At 39.5% G+C, this 13,358-nt stretch overlaps 1 protein-coding gene across 2 annotated transcripts in view; it reads right to left on the bottom strand.

Moving 5' to 3' along the window:
- The window catches only part of USF3 (upstream transcription factor family member 3), a 57,083-nt gene that overhangs the window by 15,346 nt on the left and 28,379 nt on the right, over window positions 1-13,358 (bottom strand). Inside the window, exons 5-7 of one of the 2 annotated variants that reach the window (XM_075905005.2) lie at window positions 12,444-12,538; window positions 6,735-6,817; window positions 4,029-4,125 (exon numbers count right to left, since the gene is read on the bottom strand). In XM_075905005.2, coding sequence (XP_075761120.2) covers window positions 4,029-4,116 — 88 coding nt within the window. In that variant the 5' untranslated portion in view covers window positions 4,117-4,125; window positions 6,735-6,817; window positions 12,444-12,538. The remainder of the gene's footprint in view (window positions 1-4,028; window positions 4,126-6,734; window positions 6,818-12,443; window positions 12,539-13,358) is intronic. The other variant, XM_089772179.1, reaches the window with a different exon arrangement.

Below are 13,358 nucleotides of genomic sequence, written 5' to 3'. Positions count from 1 at the left end.
AGGTGCGGTAGGTGTCAGGGGAGGTGCCTGTGGTGCCATTGTGGCATCCTTGGTGCCTGGTGGCACTGTTTGATGTGAGGTAGGCAACTTAAAGCCTGTTGCCTTGGCCCAGGGTTTCTGAGCACCTGGTTTTGTTACAGCGCCGTTGGTGCCAGAGACGCCCGGCAGGTCATAAGTGCTAAGGCGTGGAGTTGCAGATGTTTTCAGCACCGAGGCTGACTGAGCACTTTTTTGGTGCTGTAGGGTTCTGTGGAACCGAGGAAGCACACTTTTTCATGGGCTTTTTGTGTCTCTGACTGGGAACCTCAGAACCTTGCCCTGGATTGGAGGCAGGGCGTAATTATTTTCAAGTAACATGAGTTTGATCCTTAGGTGTCTGTCCCAACAAGCTATTGATTTCAGTTTTGTGCAATGGAGGCACTTTTGAGACACTCGTGCTTCCCTGAGGCAGCAGACACGTTGTGAGCGTCCGCCTGAAACTGAAATAAGGAGCAATGTTTAAATCCTGGAGAGCCAGACATTGTGCTAACTAGGGGAAAAAAACAACAAATGGTCTGGGAGCACTTTATAGACTAACAAGACATATAGCTGGTATCATGAGCTTTCGTGGGCACAGCCCACTTACCAGACCATTTGTTGTTTTTTTTCTGTAACAAACTAACTCGGCTATCCCCTGAAGCTAGGTAAAAAAAAAAAAAAACTTGCCTTTTGGGGGGGGGGGGGGGAGTTGGGTGGAGAGTGAAGAAAACATTTAACTAAGTGACTGAACTAAGAAAACAAGCGAAACAGATTTACTTATCTAACTATGCAGAACGAGGACAGGAACACTGCAGCACTCCATCTCTGGCTGGGGATGGTAGAGAAGGAACTAAGGGGGGGAGGGCTCACACATGTGCAATGCTAGCACATTGAGAGCTCTGCACATACGTGGCTTCAGGGACACTGCTCTGAAGACTCCAATCCATGGCGCAGGGGTGCATTGACATCTGATGTAGAGCACCCAAGAGGACATCTCTTGAAGAAGGATCATTAATATTCCTGAAAAGAAGCTGCTGCCTTGTGGCAGTGAGAAAGAACATGGGATAAGAACGGCCATACTGGGTCAGACCAAAGGTCCATTCAGCCCAGTACCCTGTCTGCTGACAGTGGCCAATGCCCGGTGTCCCAGAGGGAGTGACTCAAACAGGTAATGATCAAGCGAACTCTCTCCTGCCATCCATCTCCACCCTCTGACAAACAGAGGCTAGGGACACCATTCCTTACCCATACTAGCTAATAGCCATTTATGGACTTAACCTCTATGAATTTATCTAGTTCACTTTTAAACCCTGTTATAGTCCTAGCCTTTACAACCTTCTCAGCAAGGAGTTCCACAGATTGACTATGCGCTGTGTGAAAAAGAACTTCCTTTTATTTGTTTAAAACCTGCTGCCCATTAGTTTCATTTGGTGGCCCCTAGTTCTTATATTGTGGGAACAAGTAAATAACTTTTCCTTATTCACTTTCTCCATGCCACTCATTATTTTATAGACCTCTATCATATCCCCCCTTAGTCTCCTCTTTTCCAAGCTGAAAAGTCCAAGTCTCTTTAATCTCTCCTCGTATGGGACCCATTCCAAACCCCTAATCATTTTAGTTGCCCTTCTCTGAACCTTTTCTAATGCCAGTATATCTTTTTTGAGATGAGACCACATCTGTACGCAGTATTCCAGATGTGGGCGTACCATGGTTTTATATAAGGGCAATAAGATATTCTCCATCTTATTCTCTATCCCTTTTTTAATGATTCCTAACATCCTGTTTGCTTTTTTTGACTGCCGCTGCACACTGAGTGGACGTCTTCAGAGAACTATCCACGACGACTCCAAGATCTCTTTCCTGATTAGCTGTAGCTAAATTAGTCCCCATCATATTGTATGTATAGTTGGGGTTATTTTTTCCAGTGTGCATTACTTTACATTTAGCCACATTACATTTCATTTGCCATTTTGTTGCAGTCACTTAGTTTGGTAAGATCTTTTTGAAGTTCTTAACAGTTTCCTTTGGTCTTAACTACCTTGAGCAGTTTAGTATCGTCTGCAAACTTTGCCACCTCACTGTTTATCCCTTTCTCCAGATCATTTATGAATAAGTTGAAGAGGATTGGTCCTAGGACTGACCCTTGGGGAACACGACTAGTTACACCTCTCCTTTCTGAAAATTTACTATTTATTCCTACCCTTTGTTTCCTGTCTTTTAACCAGTTCTCAATCTTCCCTCTTATCCCATGACAACTTAATTTACGTAAGAGCCTTTGGTGAGGGACCTTGTCAAAGGCTTGCTGGAAATTTAAGTACACTATACCTACTGGATCCCCTTGTCCACGTTTGCTGACCCCGTCAAAGAATTCTAATAGATTAGTAAGACGTGATTTCCCTTTACAGAAACCATGTTGACTTTTGCCCAACAAATTATGTTCTTCTATGTGTCTGACAATTTTACTCTTTACGATTGTTTCAACTAATTTGCCCGGTACTGATGTTAGACTTACTGGTCTGTAATTGCCGGGATCGCCTCTAGAGCCCTTTTTAAATATTGGTGTTACATTAGCTATCTTCCAGTCATTGGGTACAGCAGCTGATTAGTTCTGCAATTTCACGCTTGAGTTCTTTCAGAACTCTTGGGTGAATGCCATCTGGTCCGGTGACTTGTTACTGTTAAGTTTATCAATTATTTCAAAACCTCCTCTAATGACACTTCAGTCTGTGACAAGTCCTCAGATTTGTCACCTACAAAGGATGGGTCAGGTTTGGGAATCTTCCTAACATCCTCAGCCGTGAAAACTGAAGCAAATAATTCATTTTGTTTCTCCACAATGACTTTATCGTCTTTAAGTGCTCCTTTTGTATCTCGATTGTTCAGGGGCCCCACTTGTTGTTTAGCAGGCTTCCTGCTTCTGATGTACTTAAACATTTTGTTATTACTTTTTGAGTTTTTGGTTAGCTGTTCTTCAAACTCCTTTTTGGCTTTTCTTACTACATTTTTACACTTAATTTGGCAGTGTTTATGCTCCTTTCTATTTACCTCACTAGGATTTGACTTCCACTTTTTAAAATATGTCTTTATCTGTCACTGCTTTCTTTACATGTTGTTAAGCCATGGTGGCTCTTTTTTAGTTCTTCTACTATGTTTTTTAATTTGGGGCATACATTTAAGTTGGGTCTCTATTATGGTGTCTTTGAAAAGTGTCCATTCAGCTTGCAGGGATTTTATTTTAGTCACTGTACCTTTTAATTTCTGTTCAACTAACCTCCTCATTTTTGCATAGTTCCCCTTTTCAAAATTAAATGCCACAGTGTTGGGCTGCTGAGATGTTCTTCCCACCATAGGAATGTTAAATATTATTATATTATGGTCACTATTTCCAAGCAGCTCTGTTATAGTTACCTCTTAGACAAGATCCTGCACGTCACTCAGTAATAAATCTAAAATTGCCTCTCCCCTTGTGGGTTCCTGTACCAGCTGCTTCAAGAAGCAGACGTTTAAGGAATCAAGAAATTTTGTCTCTGCATCTCGTCTGAGGTAACATGTACCCAGTTAATATGGGAATAGTTGAAATCCCCCACGATTATTGAGTTCTTTATTTTGATAGCCTCTCGAATCTCCCTTAGCATTGTATAGTCACTATTACTGTCTTGGTCAGGTGGTCGATAATAGACCTCTACTGTTATATTCTTATTAGAGTAGGGAATTAGAGCAGGGATGGGACCAATGGTGATGCCATGTCATTATGCCACATCCTCCCTGGATTAGTAAGAAAAGGAGAGTGTTAATACATTGTTGTGGGGGAAAAAACAGCACTAATCTCATGTAGCACACAGTGCCACATTACACCGGTGAAAGATAAAGGGAAATTCAAAGCCTTCATAACAGCAGCCAACTGATTTAGTTGGAGTTGATCCTGCTTTGGGCAGGGGGCTGGACTTGATGATCTCTTGAGGTCTCTTCCAGCCATAGGATTCTATGATTCTATAACTTTTCAGACTTACCTTGTTCGTTGTTCCCTCCATTCAACAGGAGTTCATCATTCTGCCTTTTCATTTCTGTTATATATTTAAAGGCCTGATCCAGGATCATGTTCTTGCTCTGCAAAAAAGTGTGTGTATAATTAGGGAAAAGATCTATCAATTAGCTTTCTAAATCAAAAGTAGATCTGCTAATGACAAGTAGGAACACATCACTTTTCATGTCTGGGATTTCAACTTCAATGTTCATTTTAAGGATGTCCTAAACTTGTCTGACATTTGATTATTTCCCTTGTATTTTCCATCCAAAAAAATTGGTTGCTTTCTTCACCATAAGTGCGGTTCTTTGGCAAACCTTTGGCATTTATCTTGGATCCAGTTTAGGGTTGGTGAGTACACCTAATGAGAGGAAAGAGACTGCATTACAGGATTTGAGAGCCAAAGAAGAGTTGGTCTTATGTGGCCTTCTCCCCCTTTTCTTCATTTCTCTGCCTGGAGAGGTATGTTTCCCCCTTTTTAGAGTTTTATTGTCTAGGGCTGCAGACAAGGCAGCAAACAGAACCAAGATGGTCTGCAATGTAGAGGTCAAAGTACAATGGGGCAAAGTAGAGTCCTCCAGAGCTTGGGCACATTCCATTAGTAGGTTATATCTAGTCTCCGTGTCTTTCTTGGATCTGCCTTTGAAACCCTGGAGAGGGGCTCTGTGCATAACAAATTGTGCAACGACACAAATAAAAGATCCAAGAAAATGAGGGTAAGGAGTCCCTGCCTCCTCTACCAACATAACAGTGCTGGTACCATATGAAAATAATGAAAAGAAATGACTAAAACAAATAAAGTAAAGCATTCAAAAAGGCAGGAAGCTGAATACAGCAGACAGAAGAACTCTCCATCTTGAGTGGCAAACAGCTGAAAAAGAATTGAGTAGTGGTAGACTTGCACCTCTCTATATGCCCTTGTTTGAAGCATGGAGGTGCTGTTCTGCACAGTCACAGGACTGTTGACATTATCTTGCAGTCAATGATCCAGAGTGCATGGGCATGTACACATTGAACAGTGAAGCATGTATCGTTGTACCATAGGGACATATACAAGAAAAACTGTCTCTGTAGCTTATGCCACCGTGAAAAGCCTATTATATTTCAAGATCATCAACTAATTATATAATTCCATATCTCTCACACTTTTTCCCTTTACAAGACTTCTTGATTTCTATTCAGCATTATTAATGCAGTAAACAGCTTCATGATCATTTAGATAAAAAGACTACAAAATAAACATACAGGCTAGGTCTACACAGCTGCGTTATTTTGGAATAACGAAATGTTCCAAAATAACACAGCCCACATCTATACAACAAGCAGTTATTTCGACATAATGTTGAAATAATGTTCAGCCGGAAGACTTCTTATGCCGACTCCTATAACCCTCATTTTATGAGGAGAAAGCGAAGTTGGGGGAAGAGTGCTCTAACTCAAAATAACTGTTGTGTAGACAGCACCAAAAATCAAAATAAGCTATTTCGACTTAAGCTATGCAATTAGAGTAGCTCAAGTTGCATAGCTTATTTTGAGTTTAGCCCTGCTATGTAGACGTGCCCATACAGAATTATATTTGTATCATATAGGACATTTAGTGAAGACATGAAAGGAGCAGGCATGGGGAAGAAGAGTCAACAGAAAACTCCTCTCAGGGTAATCTACACAGCAACATTATTTCGAAATAACTAGAGGTATTTTGAAATAACTTAGTCCACATTAACACAGTAGGCAGTTATTTTGAAATAATGTCAAAATATTGTCAAGCTAGAGGACTTCTTATTCCGACTCCTGTAACCCTCATTGTACAACGAGTAAAGGAATTAAGAGAAAGAGCTCTATTTCAAAATACGTGCTATGTATGTACCCTGAGAGGAGTCTGCTCCCAATTTTGAAATAAGTTATGCAATTGACGTAGCTCAATTTGCGTAGCTTATTTTGAGTTAAGCCCTGCTGTGTGGACGCACCCTCACAGTCTATAACTTTCTTTACTTATGCATGATAGAATAAACTTAGTAGTAGTCTAAATAGAAAAACAGTATAAACTACTAACTAGACCTTGGGGGAACCACGAATAAACTCCTAAGTAAGTACAACCAGACTTATTAGAACAGGACGGACAAGCATACTAGCTTCCAAAGTTGCATGTGTAAATGAGGAAAAAATAAAACAACCTTTCTGCAGATGAGTCTACACAGCCTACTTCTACCATTTTCACACCCCTTGAATTGACATTGCCAGTGTAGGGTCACTACTGCTAGCTGGGTAAATGCTCCAAAGAGCTGAATATTTGAAGTAGGCCATGTGATGGAGGAAAATGCTTTTCATGTGTCAAAACCAGACCATTTCCACTCTCTCCAGAGTGAGACTGAATTTCAGTCGGCTGGGAGACTCATGTTTCAAAGTAATAGAGATGTAGCCGTGTTAGTCTGGTCTTGCTGAAACAAAAGACAGGACTATGCAGTACAGTACTGCATTCATACTGCCCTGTAATTTCCAAGGGCATTTCCATCACAGATAACTTTGTAAATAAGATTTTCATCCAGATTTCTGAGAGTGTAATCAAACCCCATTGTGCCTCCTGCATAAAGACTGAAGCAGGATGTTTCCTTGTGTATTCACAACTACTAAGAACCAGAACCAAACGATCACCATGTGGGAAACAGATGTGCACACTTAAATGTCCAATTACCTGCTTAAGTGCTGGAGAACATGGAATGAGCTCTCCAATTCGGTTTATCCCAGCATTGATCTTCTTCTTTCGATGTCTCTCCACTAGGTAAAAAAATACAACGCATTGTCATCGGGGTACTTAAAACGACACAAGCAATTGTGTACCTGCCACCAGTGTGTATACTCAAATGTATTACTTTATGTTTATCACAGTTTAGTGCCAAGAACCAGTTCAGAAAAAATCAACCCTCAATTGTTGAGTTCTCACTCAATGGAGTTTGAGGGCTGTTACAGACAAGGGGATGTATTAAAAGATGAGCATCATCAAAAACAATCAGTGAAAACAATGGTACATCATACAACAATACTTCATATTTTTATAGTGCTTTTCAGCTGAGGATTTCAAAGACTGAATAAGCACCTCAAAGTTGGAAATAATTATTACTACCCATTTCAGAGATGGACAAACTAATTAGCACAAAAACACAAAGAATGAAACACTGGTCTCCCATTCCAATTCTCAGTCCCCAAACAAGAAATGGCTCTGATTTTCTGAAGATGAAGCACCAATTCTATATGTAGTTGGGTGCATCAGAACACAGAGAACATGAATTTGGAATTCATCTACAAATTTGACACTGTTACCCTGGGCGTGACTGGTTAATGCACTACAAAGCCAATTTCCCCTGCCTTTGACATTAGCTTGCATTTTAGCATCAAAAGCTATGAATGGGACACATCCAATCACCTTAATTAGCTTCACTGACACGAGTCCTACAAACGACACACACTTCTTTGCTGTTATACATATCTTAGATTCTGTTATTTCCACTCCAATTCATCTGATGAAGTGGATCTTGCCCACAAAAGCTATATATTTCTGATAGTTGCTAGTGTGCCACGGGACTACTTATTTTTTAAAGCTTGTTAGCCTCTCCCCTTCTTCCACGTGCAATCAGTTGCCTTCAAATGTTATTCCTCCACAGGGAAGCATGGTTAAGCAGCCGCTTTTGCAGCTGATTTCTGAGATGTTTTGATCTGTTACTCAGATACAAGTTAAAAATTGACATATAGCTTCTTTCCAAACAGAGTGAGTTGCTGACATGACATGTCCCAAGGTTCTTCCAACTGGCAAATCACCAACCAGAACCCACTCATATACCCAAATGGCAGGCCTCCTTTATGGCTGGAATTAGCTACAACTAGGCAGAATTACTACAAGTGGACAATACATGAGTTCTACCACATCCATTTAAGATGAGTGCATTCATATTTTTTTTAAATTGTATTTATCATTTCAGCATATCAGTAACTACTGACATAAGCCCATAGAGTATTTTTACAATTTATAATACAATAGTGGCTAAAGGGCTCCAGTCTGGAACCCAATTATGCTAAAAAAAAAATCTGTACAAATATAAAATAAGAGGCAGCTTTACAGCTTATGATCTTATCAGCATGGGAGAAAATGTTTTATTACCCTTATTTTACAGGTGGGGAACTGAGGCACAAAGAGTCATTGGCACTAATTCAGTAAGGTACTTGAGCACGTGCCTAACTTTAAATACATGGGTATTTTCATAAGGTACCTTGCTGAACTAGGGGTTAAGTAACTTGCCCCAAGGTCACATACCACATTTGAGGCAAAGTTGAGCCTTGACCTCCTGAGTCTCAGTCCAATACCTTGACAACAAAAGACTATCCTTCTTTATAAACAGCAAATGCAAAAAAATAGATTCTCAAAGAGATAAAAGACTGAAAGAACAACAGATTACTATATATCTAAATAAACTGAGTGATTTTCCATAGTACATTTTCTTATTCACAAAGCAGATATTTCAGGCATATAACCTAGAAGCTATTTAATTATAGTTTTACATAGCTTATTGTGACACTTCCTAAGATACCACATGAAACTGTGGGACCATTGTGTCCCTCTTAACTCTTTAGCCTGGGCTGTCCCATGATGCTTTGCTGCTTGTCACTAGCAAACCCCTCCAGATGCTGCATTCACTCAATCAACAACATGCAGCAACATGCAGTTGCAAGAATGCACTAGCCACTTATGGCATATACATGGGGAGACACTGGCAAATCCCCACAGCTCTTAGCCTTGTAGCCCAGAAATATACTATCTTAATCTGCTCAAAACCTTCTCTTGATCAGTGCAAACTCATTAATTAGTTCGTCGTTCCATCAAAAAATAGTGGACATGCAACAGCCTATGTAATCTGAACAGATTCCCCAAGCACTTTAGACAAACTCTTTGATAAAGATAAAACATTAAAATAAGTTTATTAACTACAGACAGATTTTAAGTGATTGTAAGTGTTATGCATAGTAGTCAGAGTTGGTTACATAAGAAATAAAAAGGTAAAAATCACAATAAATTCTTAACTTTATTAGACCAAGCAAGATTTCAATCAAGCAGTTTCTCTCATCCTACTGGGTACTGAAGGCAGAATTCAGTTCACAGTTCATACTTGCTAGAAAGCATTCCAGCTGGGACCATTCCTTCCCCCTAGTTCATGAAGGCTTCTCTTTGTCTTCCAAAGTATCTTATTTCCAGGTGTTGACATGGGGGAGGAGAAAAGGTGGTTTCATGATGCCACAGTTCCTTACTTCATACTCACAGCTCCTGTGCCTGGAAAAATACTCCCTCAAACATGAAATCTAGCATCATGTGTCCTGATACCCTGCTGAGTCACGGAGTTAAGCAATCCCCATTGTGTGTAGAGCTTGAGTAACTGTCTCTTACTGAACTGTAAATCTCTTGTTTACAATGCTCCTGCTGATCAATAGCTGATGACGGTCACTTAACACCTGTCTGGGTGTCTCCCAGACTGAGACACTGGGGGTGTCTCCAAGACTCACAACATATTTCAGTAATAATCATATAGCAAAATCTCATAACTCCATATACAGTGATGATACATATAATTCAACAAGACAGCAATGTTCTACAGATCATGACTTCTCAAATGATACCTCACAAAGGCATACTTTGTACAAAACATATCAGAATCACATCACAGAGGTGAATAAGGGAGTTCTAGGACGTTATTTTGAGAAACAGTGTCACACATCATCTGTAACAATTTCACAACTAAAAAGAGTGTCAATCAATGAATTAAAGGTTCATTACATTACAATACCAATGGGCTTGATAACTCATCTTCAATATCAAGCTCACAGTATCCTTACTATTCACCTGTCTAGCTAGAAGAGCCTTAGTATCATTAAAACCTTTGAATAAAGTTCTCTGGAAGCAGGGGTTGCATCCCCTGTCTGTCTGTCCACTTCACATAGGAGAGCCATACTTTTGACCAGAGCTTTTGGGTATCACTATAATATACATACTATAGTAATAATAAAAACAACAAAAATAATAAAAACGGTTAAGACAAAGTTTAGATAGAAGTACAATCAGGTTAAACGCAAAGACAAACTTTTGGCTCTTAGAAGCAGTAACTTCTTTCTCCAAGCCAGTGTATTTTTTGATACATCTCAAAATTTGTTTTGGAAAAAAAACATAGTTTCTCCCTCCAGATCTGGCATATTAACCTCTCTCAATAAACAGGTTACGGTAAAGATGGCCATAAGTGTAAAAGATTTTGCTGAAAAAATTGCAAGATAGTCCTTATTTGGGATACAGGACATCAAAGTATTTTTTTCAATAATTCTAATAGGAAATGCAAAATAATCAAAAATGGAATCTAAACCTTGGAGGCTAAGAAAAATATTTGCAAACCTAAACTCAGAAGTAGCTATGGAAACTAAAGACTTGAACAAAGTACTTTTCTAGTCAATTCTATACTTCATAAACTGAAGAAGATAAAGGTGACCATTAGGGGCACTGGAAGGTAAAGGTAGGTGGCACTCTCAATTTCAGTCTGATCTGATTACAAAAATATTTACTATAAACTACTCTAAGGATTCACTATTATACTTTTTTTTGTAAATGAGTAAACTCTCTCTTCAAGGCACTGGAAAAAAGATTAGGTGTCTTGAAATCAATGGGAATTAGGCACCTAGGCATTTCCGAAAACCTCAGTAGAAGCCTATGTGTATCTTTAGGCCTCCAAATACCCGTAACATCTGGCCCAAGTGGTCTGATTCCTTCCAGACTTCCAAAGTGGATTTGCCCAGGTGCAAATGACTATACACTGTGCAGGTCACAAAGAATTCAGGCCTCATTACTAGAAAACTTCAGCCCAATCGATGAAAGCTTTGAAAAAATATGAGCAAGTAAAATCATGATTTTAGGATTATCAAAGTGTTGCCATTCTAAGTATAGATGTCGTTAATTATAATGCTAGATTGTACAAAGTCTATTTGTTAACACTTCTTAACCCTTATGAAAATGGCTAATCTAGGATTTTACATCTTAATACACTAAATTACTACCTTTAGTACTGTCATTAGTACTACCTTTAGTACCTTTCATCTCAGGAACTTCATGCAAACATTAAATTTCACCATCTTTGTGTAATATAGGAAAAGCCACACAGTAGGTTAATGCCAGAGCTGGGAACAGAAACCAAGATCCCTTATTCTTGCAATCCTACTCTAAGCACTGAACAACTTTCTCAAGGCAGGAATATCACTAGTTACCACTGTTCCAGGGAGGAATACACTGGCTGTTAGGAAGCAAAATTGGATCAGAACTCTTGAGATAAATTAGTTCAAATCTAGAATTACAGAATTAGAAGGGACTGCAAAGGTCATCTAGTTTAATCCCCTGTCAAGATGCAGGATTTGTTGTATTTAAGCCATCTAAGACTGATAGCTATCCAGCATCCTGTGAAAACTTCCAGTGAAAGAACTTCCACACGCTCCCTAAGCAGCCTGTCCCACTGTCCTACTGCTCTTGCAGTAAGGAAGTTTTCCCTGAGATTTAATGTAAATCTACTTTGCTGTAGTTTGAATCCATTGCCTGTTGTCCTATCCTTTGTGGCAAGAGAGAAAAACTTCTCTCTTTTTTTTAAAACGAGTCTTTCAAGTATTTGAAGACCACTATCATGTCCCCTCTTAATATCCTCTTTTCCAAACTAAACATACCCAGTTCTTTCACTCTTTGTGCATATGGCTTGCATTCCATCCCTTTGATCATCTTGCCTTTAGTTCTTTTCCAGTTTTTCTACGTGTTTTCTACAGTACTCAAGCTGAGGCCTATTGAGTGCCAAGTAGAACAGTACTATCACTTCCTGTAACTTGCCTCTGTTAATGAAATCTAAAATTACATTTGCTTTTTTTGCAACAGTATTACACTGTTGATTCTTGTTGAGGTTGTGTTTCACCACAACTCCCAGATTCTTCTCAGTGGAGCTGCTGCTAACCCAGTTATCCCCCATTTTGTATTTGTGCATTTGTTTTTCTTCCTGAAGTGTAGCATCTTACATTTGTCTTTATTGAATTTCATTTTATTGCCTATAGCCCGGTTCTCCACTTTATCAAGATTCCTCAGAAATATAGCTCTATCCTCCAAAGTATTGGCAACCCCACCTCTCCCCACTTTGTTGTATGTAAATTTGATCATTATGCTCTTCTATTCGTACATCCAAATATTTAACAGCACAGAACCCAGAACAGTACCCTGTGAAACCCCACTTGAGACCTCCCTCCGATCTGACATTCCTTTAATAATTGTTCTTTTGCTTGTGGCTGTTTAACCAAATTTGTATCCACTTAATGGTAGTTCCACCAAGCTCGCATTTCTCCATCTTACCTATCAGAGTGTCATGCGGGACTGTGTCAAAAGCCTTGCTGAAGTCCAGGTATATTATGTCCACTGCATTCCCCCTATCCACCAAACCAGTTACTCTGTCAAAGAAGGAAATCAAGCTGGTTTGGCATGATTTGTTCTTAGTAAATCGATGCTGGCTGCCACCAATCACTCCTTTGTTCTCCAGGTATTCGCAAAGTGAATGTTCTATACATTGCTTTAGTAGCTTTTCAGGTATCAAAATCAGGTTTATTGGTCTGTACTTCCCTGGCTCCTCCTTTTCCTCCCTTTTTAAAGATGAGCACTAAGTTAGCCCTCCCAGTCTTTTGGGACCTCGCCTGTCACCCGTGAGTTTGCAAATATTATTGCCGGTGGCTGCAAGATTTCTTCAGTTAATTCCTTCAGTACCCGGAGGTGTACCACATCCAGTTCAACTGATGTGAATTCATTCAAATTAGTCAGAAAATCTCTGACGTGTTCTTACTTATCAACCTGCATCACTTCCCTTTTATCATCTATAGTAACTTCCCTTGGCATCCAACCAAATGTTATTTTTTGAGAGAAGACTGAAGCAAAGTAGGTAATAAGCAGCTTTCCCTTTCTCTCTTCTTTCAGTACTGGCTCATACTCTCCATTGGGCAGCAGACCCCATACCATCTTTGTCCGTTTTTGTTTGACATCTCTGAAGAAGCTCTTCTTATCGCTAACATTCCTTGAAAGCTGTAAGTCTTTCTTTGCCTCAGCATTCTTGATTTTATCCCAACATGCTTGTGCTATTCCAATGTATATTTCCTTGGTGATATGCTCCTCTCTCCATTTTCTGTATAGACTCATTAGACTGGAGAGGTCTTCTAGTTCAGTTCCTTGCATTCAGGGTAGGATTAAATATTATCTAGACCCGTGGTATCCAACCAGTTC

Source organism: Pelodiscus sinensis, chromosome 1 (genome assembly GCF_052426305.1).
Source record: "Pelodiscus sinensis isolate ZL-2025 chromosome 1, ASM5242630v1, whole genome shotgun sequence".
Classification (NCBI taxonomy): Eukaryota; Metazoa; Chordata; order Testudines; family Trionychidae; genus Pelodiscus; species Pelodiscus sinensis.
Note: the sequence above shows the minus strand (reverse complement) of the source record. Positions and strands in the feature narration are given on the sequence as shown.